The sequence below is a fragment of the Myodes glareolus genome, chromosome 3 (genome assembly GCF_982192425.1).
Source record: "Myodes glareolus chromosome 3, mMyoGla1.1, whole genome shotgun sequence".
In the NCBI taxonomy this organism is placed as follows: domain Eukaryota; kingdom Metazoa; phylum Chordata; class Mammalia; order Rodentia; family Cricetidae; genus Myodes; species Myodes glareolus.
Genome location: NC_142028.1, coordinates 66,203,306 through 66,216,339, shown reverse-complemented (window position 1 = coordinate 66,216,339; position 13,034 = coordinate 66,203,306). Strand labels below are relative to the sequence as shown.

Here is a 13,034-nt window from a genome sequence, read left to right as displayed (position 1 = left end):
ATGATACAGATGGAGCCAATAAGGCAGGAGTGGGAGTGGATGTAGTTTGGAAGATCCTTGGCCATCTGGAGCCCTATGAGAGCAGAATTTTACTCCTTAGGCCTCCGTTTGCTGGGGTTGTAGCTACGGATGTCACTGGCATGGGGTTGGTAAGCCTGATCTACAGACTCCATGGCTACAGTTAGGGAAAGTTAAGTGTGGAGTGGGCAGGGCCACATCACTCTCCAGAAATGATGCTTAATCATTTTACAGGTGAACAAGAGAAAAAGAACATTCTAGAAAATGGAAATAGCCTGGAGGAAAAAAAAAACAGATACAGGGTGAGCAAGGGGTGAGCATTACACATTTGTAGAGCTGCCAGTTTTAAGGTCTGTCTGGAATGTGGGACTTACTCAGGCAGGAGGATGAGGATCGGAGTGTTTGGTTTTTCACCATTGTGAATCTTGCGCCCTTTGAAGAGTCTAGACCTCATCCTCTATGCAGCAGGGAGTCTTTAGAGCGCTTCAAACAAGCATAGCACAGAACCGTTTGGGGTATCCAAAACTGACCATCCAGATGGCGCCAACATGGAGGATAGATTGCAGAGAGGCAAGACCTAAAGTGTGAGAGTGGAGCAGGGCAGCATGGGCAGGGGGCTCGGCCTCTGGGGGTGTGATAAACATGTGACAGGTACGGGAGATGCCGAAATGAAGCAGTAGGAGAAAGTGAGTCACTGATGGGCTAAGACAATGGTTCTCAACCTTCATAACGCTGTGATCCTTTAATACAGTTCCTCATATTGTGGTGACCCCAACCATAAAATTATTTTCATTCCTACTTCGTAACTATGATTTTGCTACTTTTGTGAATCGTATTATAATATATAATACGCATACTCTCTGATATGCAGCCTCTGTAAAGGGCCATTCAACCCCAAGGGGTAGCGACCCACAGGTTCAAAACCACTGAACTGATCCACAAGGGAGAAGGCACTGGTATGTTTCACTTGGGCCTCTGGAGTCATTCACAGAGGAAGGCCTGAAGGAGTCTTTGGGAAATGATACAAATTTGGTTCTGGATTCCATTGGAGGTGCCAGTGGCTTGCCTGGTAGAGACGCGTAACTGGCAGTTTAAAACTGTGTCTGCAGTGTGAGTGTTTCTGGAGATCTTTTAGGTCCTTGCATCTGGGAGAACCAGGAGTCTACTTTGGGGCCCACTTCATTCGGTTCCTGTAATCCAGCCCCACCTCCCTCCTATGACCCTTCAGTCCTTTGTCATCCTCCGCAGCTCACCCTGTCCCTTTTTCCGCTACCACACTCTGCTGTTCTGGAGTACCCGGTCCCTCCCATATGCCACATGCATTCCCCTCTGCCCTCGGGGCCTTTGCACCTACCATTCTTTCTGACTGGAGTAATCTTCCTGGGGATGTCTGGATCCTCAGTTTCAGGGCTACCCCAGGAATGGGGAACATGAACCCTGAGCATTACAAGGTACCAGAGTGAGGTGGCAGGGAGGACTTCTTAGTAGGAAGGTGCAGTCGGATGCCGACATCAGCCCTGCAGAGTGTGGAGTTGACCACCGATGGGCAGTGTTTCAGAAACAAGGGAAGAAAACGCTCCACAAGTGGGGATGCCAGTGGCCAAACCCTGCCTAGCCAAGCAGTAGGACCTGAACTGAAAAATAAAAGCAAATGGAAAACCTTGAGTTCGATTTGTAACTTTAGAGTAAGATTATGGCAAATCTGAATTGATGGGACACCCCGTGTGCTCAGGAAATACATAGCCAGTACTGTACACTCTGGGCAGTTCCTCTTGCAATGTATATACTTCTAGAAGGCACCTCTGCTATTCTCAGAGGGAACAAAGGCTGAAGTTGCTCTTACAATAAAGATGAGCCCCCGCCAGGTACCTGACACATCGCTGGAGAACTTTGCACAGCCTCTTGGGAGCTAACAAAGTTGGGTGATATCTTTCAGCAATCTTTAACACCAGAAATGGTATCAGGAAAACTTGAAAGATACATTAGCATACGCTGACTCCTGGGGATGTTGCTCAGTTGGTAGGGTGCTTGCCTAGGATATATGAGGTCCTGGGTTCAATCCCCAGCACCACATAAACCAGGCAAGGATGTGTACACCTGTAGACTTGACACTAAGGAGGTTGAGGGAGGGATCAGTTCAAGAACATCCTAGCTACCTAGCAAGTTTCCAGGCCAAGGCTACATGAGGCTTTCTCTCTAAAAATGAAGTAAAATCATAAATACATTTAATATATTGTATATTTACACATACACATATATGTAAATACATATACGTATATACATATGTGTATGTGTGTGTTTATGTATATGTTACATGTGTGTGTGTATATATATATTCATATATATATATATATGAATAAAGCAAAAGAAACAGGAGCATTTGTAAGACCCCTGCTTGCAGCTCAGCCACACTATCAATCCCCAGAGATGGCCTCAGTTTGCTGATCCAGAGACATACGATGAAGCAAGGAGGCTCTGATTGGGCCACTTGTGCTCTGGTGAGCATTGCTGCAGAGAATCACCCAAGCAGGCAAATTGGCATTGCTGTAAGTTCACGGTTACCAATTTCAGTCGGGCCTGCAACCGTGCCCAGCAATCCATCTGTGTTCTCCACTAGATTGTGGAAACTGCCCAGAGCATTCTCTGCTTCCCTAAGCCCACCCCAACCCTCCCAGTGTCCTTGAGGATGACCTTGCCTTCACAGCAGCACACTCAACTTCTAACGCTAAAGACACCAAGGCCACAGCTCCCCGTAGAGTCCTCACTTTTCCATCCTTGCCTTCTTTGGCATGAGATGATCTGGCATTTTTCTCATCAAAACACCGCTATAGATTATACATCAAGAAAAGATGTATGGCCGGGAGAGAGGGCTCAGCCGTTCAGATTGCATCTGCTCTTGTATAGGACCCAAGTCCAATTATAAGCCTCCACATCAGGTGGCTCACAACCACCTGTAACTCCAACTCCAGGGATCCAATGTCTCTGAACTCTATGGACACCTGCATGCCTGCACATAACCCTCTCACACACATATATAATTAAGAATTAAGATTTAAGAAGATTTAACATACCTACACTTAGGCTTAAGGTTTCAAGACCTTCAAATACATTTAGTGTCACCAAAAATAAAAAAAATAAAGCAATGCAACTCTAGGGCCTGGGAACATAGCTCTGAGGAGCAATTGCTTAGCGTGCATGACATGCTGGATTCAGTCCCCCATGTTACACAAAATGTATAATGGTGCAGGTTTGCAATTCCAGGACTGGGGAGTTGGAAACAGGAAGGGGAGGATCAGAAAGTCAGGGCAACCCCCTGACAAATGCTGAGTCTGAAGCCAGCCTGATCCACAGGAGACTGTCTCAAAGAAGTGAAACATTCCTCCCCCAGAGGCCGTCTCGTCCAAATGACTCTGCTCTCTTTCTCCTTTCCGCTTGGAGATGCATACCTCAGCCCTGACAGCCCTTCTTGAGTTTTGTTTGTGCATAGTTTCATGCTAATGTTCTTTGTATGGTGGTGCAATCACTGGAATTTAGCATTTTTGTGTTCTGTAATAATGTACATTTTTCTGTCTCTTCACTGGCTGGTTTTATTCTTTGGTGGGTTGCCTTTTCACTCCCATGGCCAGCAGTTCTGTTTGAAATCTCTCTTGTTGAGCTGCAGTCTTTGTATCTGAAGTGGGTGAATGCGTGGTTGTGATAGCAGGCGTGGATTTGCCCCTCCGTTTGTCCCTCACCATTTAGCTTTTGTTTGTCGTCTTTTTTGAAAGGCAAAAGTTTTCCGTTTCTTTGGTATGAAATAATAATTATTTCTTATGATGTCTGACTTTGGAATGAGGCTCAGAAATTACTCTCCCATCTCGGAACTTAACACAAATCTTCCTCTTATTATTTACCTCTAGACGGGCACAGCCATGCCCTCTCTGCCTTTGGTTTTCTCAGGCCTCTCAGGATAACAAAATCATCTTCCTCGGCACCCACATCTGCAAGCAGGGTCTACTTATATTTTCTTCTAGTGTTTCTGTGCTGCACAGAGAGAGACCCAGACCTACTTTTTCCAACAACTGGTTAACCCTTTGTCTTGACTTCTTGCTGTCTTGAAAATGCCCTTGGGTGCGTGCTACATTCCTGAACTCCTGTGTGTGTGTGTGTGTGTGTGTGTGTGTGTGTGTGTGTGTGTGGACTTGCTTTATCTAGTTGCATTTGTAATCAACTCATACAGAATTTTTTTCATTGTAGCTTTATAACAAGTATTAATACATTAAATAATTTAGTGTCTGCTTGGCAAGCCTTCCCTCCACTGGGGGGAATCAGGTGTCATGACTGAGAACCACCAGGCTAATAGAGTTCATCATCTCAGCCTCATTTGTGAAGGCTGTGATGATGATGAGCGGGCTGCTTGATCTCTCAGCCTCAGTTTACGTGTCTGTAAAATGGGATAACTCCTAACTTGTCCCCCTCAGCAATTGCTGTTCTTAATGAAGTGATAACACTCTCGGCATGCCAACTAGCACCTCATAAGCCACCAGCGCTGTTCTCAGAGAGCTTGGCACTTGATCCATTTATTAACAGGTGAAACATTTTAGTAAGTTCCGGAATAAATAATCAGTGTGGATCTTACCTGGAAGTGGGTTTACTTTATACCATGATATAGGATAATTGTAGCCTGGGCCATGTTACCTCTTTCTAAAATGGAGGGTTGTTTCCCTGATTTGTTCCTGCCTGTATGCATGGGGGGGGGGCAGGAACGGGGCTTGCATTTAATATCTGGACCAGGATTGTGTTGTCGCTGGGGCTTTACACCTGGCATGTGGGAGGAGGCAGGAATGAATATGCGCAACATCCCTACATTGTCATGGAAATTGTTCATTAGTGTGAATTTGAACTGCTTGGATATTGCTAATAAGCCTAACACCGGTGAAATGTTGGCCTTGAAATGGCCCCGCCCACTCAGCAGTTCCCAAACTCCTTTTCAGGTTTTTCCTTCAGATTCCTGTTTGCCTGGGGGATCCTCACCTTCACATCACAGCTGTGCGTTCACTAATATGTTGGCTACCGTCTTTTGTGGTTAGATTATCACCATAATTTTATTAGAACCTCCTCTTTCATTTTCTAGGTATAGGTGTGTGTATGTGTGTACACATGCACACATCCCTGCATGAACCCATACGAACATACAGAATACACTCTGTATATTTGGAGTAGATTGACCAGAAATTTTTCTGTCTCTTCCGAAGCCAGCCACTTCTTCCTGCTCTTTGCTCTTCTGCGTGTGTCCTCCCTTCCCACTGTGACCCTGTTTACTTGCTCTCTTTGGAACTCTTCCACTGAAAATCTTCACTTTGTTATGCAGTCCCAGGTCAGGCTCTGAAGCCCACGCCCTCCCTCCAGCACTGGGCTGCCAGCACCAGCACAGAGGCTTTCGTATTGACAGCCCAATTCTTCTTTCCCCTTTGAACCCAGAAACTTATTTGATGGTTTCCAGAAATGAGGCATTTTTCCTTATTCTCTCATTGTTGATTTCGTGGCTTTATCAGAGAACAGAGGTAAATGTCACTGGGTCCCTTTTCCGGGCTCTACACCTGTCTGTGTGTGGCCTCTGAGTTGCTGCCCGTTGAGCTTGGGTTTTGATTTTGGATGAAGTCACGGAGCACCTGCTGACTGTCACTTACTATCGTTTGGGTGGCTTAGCAGCCAAAAGGATGATCAAGCCAGTCCTTAGCCTGGGTGACATTTGTCTCCCTGCAAATGATGCAATAGGTTTTGTGCTGTGACTGAATTGGTGGAGATAGCCTTGCAGTCTAATGGAGGGTCCACATTTTTAATGTCCTGTGGGCATCGAGGAAGGTCATTTTCCAAAGAGACATGGCACATAAGCGTGTGTGAAACATTGGCAAGCTGAGGCAGGAGGATCATCATGTGTTTCAGACAAGCCTGGGCTGTGTAGCAAGCACTGGACCAGGTAGGGCTACAAAGCAAGGCCACAGATGAGAGAAACAAATGAAACCCAACCCGGTGGCACATGCTTCCCAATACAGGCAGGAAGGTCAGAAGTTCAGGGTCATCCTTTGGCTGTGTAGGGTGTTCAAGGCCAGCGTGGCCTATGTGAGACCCTGTTTTAGACACACAAAAAAGGTTGTGTCCCAAGTTTAAAGGCCACAAGGTATCATTTAATACACACCATTCATTAGACCTTTTAGATTTTTCTTATCTTTATTCTTTTGGCCCTCAGATTTAGATATTTTATTATGTCTACATTGGTACCTTGGGGACACACAAAATCGTAACTGACATGTCTTCATTCTGAATGTTCCCATCCGTGTCGTAAATATCATTTTGGCCTTTAAGTCGTTGTCAGGATTAGTGAAAGCAACCTTGGCTTTATCAGCCATCCATTTTAATTGACATTTTGAAAACAGCAAAGTTTGCATAAGAACACCAAAAGGAAAGCACGGTGAATTTTCTAGCAAGCCTCTTGTATTTCCCACTCAAGATCAATATTAAATTCCTATTACGTCCAGTAATTACACACCTAGCTGTTAATGAGTTTTCCTCCATTATTATTCCTCGAGCCTGGGCCTTACAAGAGCGCTCTGATGCGAAGTTTTGCTCAAGGTCGAGATTCTGCAGCAGAGCATCCCCGGCTTGGCTCGCCCTCTAAGATGGATGCTTGCTGGTGGTGATGCGATCCAACTCTTTCCCAGTGCTTCTCTTTCGGGACACTAGGAAAACAGCTCCTCCCATTCGCTGATAATGTGACCTTTGTGGAATATTCCAGAGCAAGGAAGGGTAGAGCTCTTTGGGACAGAGAGCACTTCTTTGCCTGCCCGCCCTGGGACAGGTTTCGGTCATCTCTAGAGCTGGAAGGCAAGAGCTTTGAAAGGTCACATCCTTGCTCGAATAGTGTCAGTAATCAGCCCTGTCTCCTTCAGAGTGCGAGAAGAAATGTCTGGGGAACTCTCCAGAAAGCCCTTAACCTTAAAGAAGGATCAAGAATCAGGAGTACTACAACAGCCGGGAACTGAGTCTTAAATTTAGAGGTGTGTGTGTGTGTGTGTGTGTGTGTGTGTGTGTGTGTGTGTGTGTGTGTGTGTTGCGTGTACATGGATGTATACAGGAACACATGCATAGGGGCCAGAGGTCAACTTGAGGTGTCTTCCTTAGCCACTCTCCACCTTAGTTTTTGAGACAGCACCTCTTTCTGAACCTTAAGTTCCTTGATTTGACAAGGCCAGCTGCCAGTGAGCATCAGGGATCCACCCATTCCCACCCCTAGCACTGGAAGTACCTACTGTACCTGCTGCGCCTGACTTGCCTATGGGTGCTAGGATCTCGGCTCCAGTCTTCCCGCTTGTCTGGTTAGGCATTTTACCCACTGAGCCATTTTTCCAGCCCCAGGGACTTTAACATCCTGGCTGCTATTGAAGATGATCCTAATGTCTAGACCCCTTCAACCAATTGAAATGTGATATTTGGGGACCCAAGCTTTGGGTGAACTCGAACTCTCTTCCAGGGTAAAGACTGGGTAATCCCGCCTATCCTGTCACTGTTCAGGGTCTCGTTATCTTAGCCTTGTATTTCAGCCCCAGTTGAAGGATTTGTCTTCCTAGCAAGTAAACCTGTACACATTTGTTGTTACAAATTACATTTTGTCTTCCTTTTAAAGCATCCTGCTTTGCATTTAAACATCCATGGTGCTTCCTTTGAAATCCACTTTTTTTTTCCTTTCTAAATTGACTGCTTTTGCTTTCTCCCCTTTTGGTAATTTTGAAGATAAGCTACTTCATATTCTATTACTAATTACACTTAACATCTTTAAATACATGCTCTAACCTATATTTCTCTAATTAACCACAGAAACTATAAAACAGACTTTCTTGCAAGATGAGGAAATTAGCATATCTCCTCGCTCCACCTTTCCCCATGATATCAGTAGAATCTGAAATATTTTACCCAAGGGTTCTGAGTGGAATGATGTTGTATGTGCTCTCTTCCAAGGAACATGTTTTATATTCACGTTCCATTTTATAGTCACCTTCATAGCAATTACCAGATTCTTCCGTGTATTTGTTCTTTGCCGACTTTTTATTTTTTATGAACCACATCTTTTTGGTCCTTGAATTCTTCATTTTGATTCATCCCTTCATGGCATGGGGCAAAAAAATCCCTCCAAGTGGCATTTTATGATATTTATGTGAATAATACATTCTTGAAACCTTGGACATCTGAGAGCAACTTCCTCTTATCTTGGCTCTCACATTTCAGCTGGATCGCACCCTATGTTACTTGGGTCCACGTCTGTACCATGTCTCAGAGAAATGCCTTGCAGGTCACTCTACCCTATTTTCCCCTAGGTTCCTGAGTTGACTCAAGTTTTTATTTCCAGAGTTTGGCCGATTCAGGTGCCCAAGTTTGAGAATGGGATGGGCTTATGAGGTGTCCATCCTCATATCGCCCTCTTTTCAAGGTAGACGATGCTGGCTGATTCAGTTCAGGAAGCGTTAGTTGATTACCTACTGTGTGCCAGCGGCCACGAGAGCCATTAACTCAGAAGTTAAAAGAATCAAGTTGGCAAGATTCCTGCTCTCAGAAGTGTCCTCTGGAGTGAAGGGGGCAAGTCTATAATACGCTGACCTAGTGACAAGGTGATTGGCAAGATAAGCTAAGCTGTCATATGTAACTGCTCTAAGGGTCCCAAGAGGTACCCATAAGGGCTGGGGACATAGCTCAGTGGTTGAACACTTGCCTAGCATGTAAGGGGTCCTGGGCTCACCGTGCAGCACCGTGAGAAAAACAAGGCAAAATAGTGCCTTTGTATAGAAAGACAAAAGAGATTCGGGTCTCAGCACGGTGACAGCAGGCTCAGGTGGTAGGAATTAAATTCTCACAGCAAGTCTCTTTAGACTTCCTTAACAGACCACGTGACTGTCTCCTGTCCGTCTCAAAGGTTATTACCTTTGTCTGTCGTTTGTATGATGCTCCATCTGGACTTGTCCACATCTGGAGACAGCATGACTGTGGGAAGATCCCCGCCTAGCCTAACTTGGTGCTGACGTCATGCCTCGGGTAGACAGGTAGATCTCCTGCAGATGTGAGGAGCTTCCTCCAGGTCTCCACCGGCAGACTCAGGTCCCGTGGATGTTCTTTGGTTCAGAGTGGGAGACAGTTGGAAGGAGTCGCTATGAGCTTCAGTCCCAGAGTCGGAATACTTCAACTGCCTAGTTGGTTGGCACTGCCTAGCACGAACTAGTGGCCTTGGCAACTTACCCTCTCTGTGAATTGGTGGCTTCCGTTTTAAATAAGGTTAGTAATGGTACCCACCCTGTGGGGGTCCTGGGATGGCTAAATCGGGTCTTTGATGGAAGCACTTAGAGCAGGGTCTATACTTAGTAAATGCTCAATAATACATAATAATCACCACCATCAACTTTCTCTCGCACTGCCTGAAAGTGTTTTTAATGCCCCTTTCTCCCCTTGGCACAGGTTCTTCCTATACTTAAGCAATAATATGATCTCAGGGATAAACTGGCTGGATCTTAGTATCCGAGCTCCTTTTGCTGAGTTGAATGGGAGCGCTTCCAGAGGCGGCTAGAAAAGACACACTTCTTTCAGAAAAGGACATGGTTGGGGCAGCAGAGCCAGCCTGAAATGCCGCACACGGAGCCGGTGCTTCCTCCGTGTGTTTGTTGTCTTTTAAATTTAGCAAACATGATTTTCGTTTTCAACTTGGCTTTATTCTAATTAGCAACTCAAATAGATTCATCCAGGCATCAGTATTTGTGTGTGTGTGAATGTGCGCGCACATGGGAGTATGTGTGCATGTTGGTATCTGTGTGGTGGTATATCCGTTGGTGGGTATATGTGGGTGGGTGTGCGTGCACACATGCATGTCTGTACAGAGGCCAGAGGCTAAGCTCCTGTATCACTCCTCAGGTGCCATCCAAATTGGTTTTCGAGGCACCTCTTCCTGGGACCTGGAACTCACTGATTAGGCTTGGCTGCTTGATTATCAAACCCCAGAAGACATTCTCTCTTCACCTCCAAACACATACCACCACCCCCCAGCTTTTCATGTAGGTGCTAGGGAGGCAACTTGGGCCCTTGTGAGACACGCCCACCAACTGAGCCACGTCCCCAGTCCCTAAGCCGCGGTATCATTAACACCGTGCATAAATGTTCGTGTTAAAGGGGGACTCACATAGTGGCCTTTGTTCGTTATTACCTCTTTGTGGTTCTGTTTGTTTACAATGAGCCTGCACCATTCCTGCAGCCACAAAAATTAGATGTTATTTCATTTGGAAAGAAGTCTCCCAGAAACCTACAACCCTAATACAGTTTTTATTTGGGGGCTCCTGTCCAATCTTTACCCATATATAAACAAGCATTTAATAGCTATCATCAAAGGTACACGTATAATTTTATGACCTACTATTTTACTTAAAATGATAGTTAGCGCTCTTTCCACAGGGTCGTATTTATCACTTTAATGATTGCCTTCACACGGCACCACATTAAAGTCTATAATTTACTTCCCTTTATTGGGCTGACATATAGGTGGTTGGCATTTTTCCTCTGTGATGGAATTATATCACCATCAACATCTTTATCCCTGTGTCTCTTTGTCTTTTGAATTAATTCCCAGAGATTACGGAGCTGGAGTGTGGTGTAGTCTGTGACTCTTAGAAGATCATACCCTACCTCCCCAAAAGATTGTGTCTTTAGTCAACAGCCCGCAATGATTGCGTGCCTGAGCGCTCATGCAACCCCATTGGTGTTGATTTTTATGTTTTTTTTTTCCTCTGTGCTTTCCCTACTGGCGTGTGCTGCATTTGCACAGGGATTCTACTTTCCCATCCGAATCCTCTGAGTGTACTCTTTGCTTGACTCGGGGCAGCTCCTAGAGTAATGGATAAACTTCTGCTCAGCCCTGATATGTTCCCTATATCATAGCTATTGTGATTCTTTTCTCTCCACCCTGTCATTTTCCTTTTAAGTTTTGGTTTAGTACGTTGGTTTGCTTTTCCATGCACTGCAGTGTTCTCCCTAAACCTCCTTGTAGGGTCTGTTAGGAATCGGCATGATGACAACTCCAGGCTTCCGTTTGAGTGGATCCTTGGGGTAGAGTGGAGAGAGATGACAGGAAATGGGCAGAGCATCTGGACTCTGTCACAGGCCCCTATCTTGTTCCTCAAAGGCTTTGGCCTCTGAAATATGGTGATCACACAGCACAATGTGATTGGGGTTTGAAGGGGTTAGAATCCTTATGGATCTGACATGGATTCTCTCCTATCAAAGACATTTAGAGGAAAGAGGTGGGTGTGGTCCCCTCTATTGGGAGATTGTCACCCCTGTGTCATTAAGTCATGTCCTTTATTACTATAAACCAAGTTGAGAAGGGTCAGCTTGTGCCTCTTCAAGTCTGCTTGAATGGTGGTTTCTTCCCAAGGGACCAAGGACAGCAAAGCTGCCTCGGGTGGGCATATTGAAGTGAGAGAGAGGCTAATAAAAAACCAACTCTGCCATAGATGCCTTTTGCCAAAGGGCACTTCATCGCTATACCCAGCATGGAACCCAGCATGCCTCCCAGCTACAACCTTGCACCCAGCCAGTCCAGCCCAACCCGGTGTCATTCATTCTTTCTCTTTCCGCGAAGATGAAGATCATCCTCCCAGGGCCAGTCCTCAGTGGCTCCTGCAAACTACGGGAGGTACTCCCTAACCCCCACTGCTCTTCCCTTACAGTTTCCTGCTTCTTCAACTTCACCAGCCCCTCTGGGATCGTCCTGTCTCCTAACTACCCTGAGGACTACGGCAACCATCTTCACTGCGTCTGGCTCATCCTGGCCCGGCCTGAGAGCCGCATCCACCTGGCCTTCAACGACATTGACGTGGAGCCTCAGTTTGATTTCCTAGTCATTAAAGATGGCGCCACGGCCGAGGCCCCGGTTCTAGGCACCTTCTCAGGGAATCAGCTCCCCTCCTCCATCACCAGCAGTGGCCACGTAGCCCGTCTAGAGTTCCAGACCGACCACTCCACAGGCAAGAGGGGCTTCAACATCACCTTTACCAGTAAGTGCTCCCTCTGTCACCAACATCGCCTTTACCAGTGAGTCCTCCCTCTGAGCTTCTACTGAGAGAGTGATTGAAGGTGCTCCCATGGAGGATCAGCAGTGCAGTGGGCTAGCCCCAAAGTGGGTTTTGCTACTGGGTCTGCTGGTGCTCCCAGCTCCTCCCAGCTCCTCCCAGCTATTCCCAGCTCCTCCCAGCTCCCAGTTTCCAGGAAGATCATAGAGTTTTCTCCTGGGCAGGCCAACTGCTCATTCCTGAGGTGTCACAGCCTGTAAGCATTTATTTCCATAGATGTCTTCTCCCAGCTAGAAGCAGGGAGGCCCTAGGGGGAAACGCCCCTTAAGTTCTCTCGTCAGCTCCCCACCCCCAAATCCCCAGATCCCCAAATGTCGCTTCCTCCTGACCACTGCCATTCTGCATTTGGCCTTGGCCTAGTCCCCTCCCCCACAATCAAACAGAAACCAGGACCTTGAGCTGTGTTTCCCTGACGTTTCCCCAGAGGCTTACTGCAGCTTCTCAGAAGTCATTTCTCACAGTCGCTCCCATGGCCAGTATGGAAGCTGTCACCTTCATTCTCCTTCCCGAGCTTGTAGCCCAACCTGAAGCTCAGCCATGGTTTTTTTCTCGTGTCTGTGTCTCCAGATTCAGTGGACTTGAGAAATGGGTAAGACCTGGGAATGGCAAGCTTCCAGGGAGCAACAACCCATAATGAGGTCACAGGAAGCCATAAACCTGGTGAACTTGGCTGTGACTGGGAGTCATTAACCAGCTTCTTTCCACCAGGATGGGAAATTTAGGCTCTGACTCAGACTTCTACACACAAACACACACTCACACACACGTACACACACTCACACGTGTGCACACACTCACACACATGTACACTCACACATGTGCACACACTCACACATATGTACACACTCACACACACCTATACACACTCGCACGTGC

At 46.4% G+C, this 13,034-nt stretch overlaps 1 protein-coding gene across 1 annotated transcript in view; it reads left to right on the top strand.

Annotated features, from left to right (window-relative positions):
* The window catches only part of Csmd2 (CUB and Sushi multiple domains 2), a 562,459-nt gene that overhangs the window by 353,622 nt on the left and 195,803 nt on the right, over positions 1-13,034 (top strand). The window contains exon 14 of the mRNA XM_085686610.2: positions 11,757-12,083. Within this exon, the coding sequence (XP_085542736.1) occupies positions 11,757-12,083 (327 nt within the window). The remainder of the gene's footprint in view (positions 1-11,756; positions 12,084-13,034) is intronic.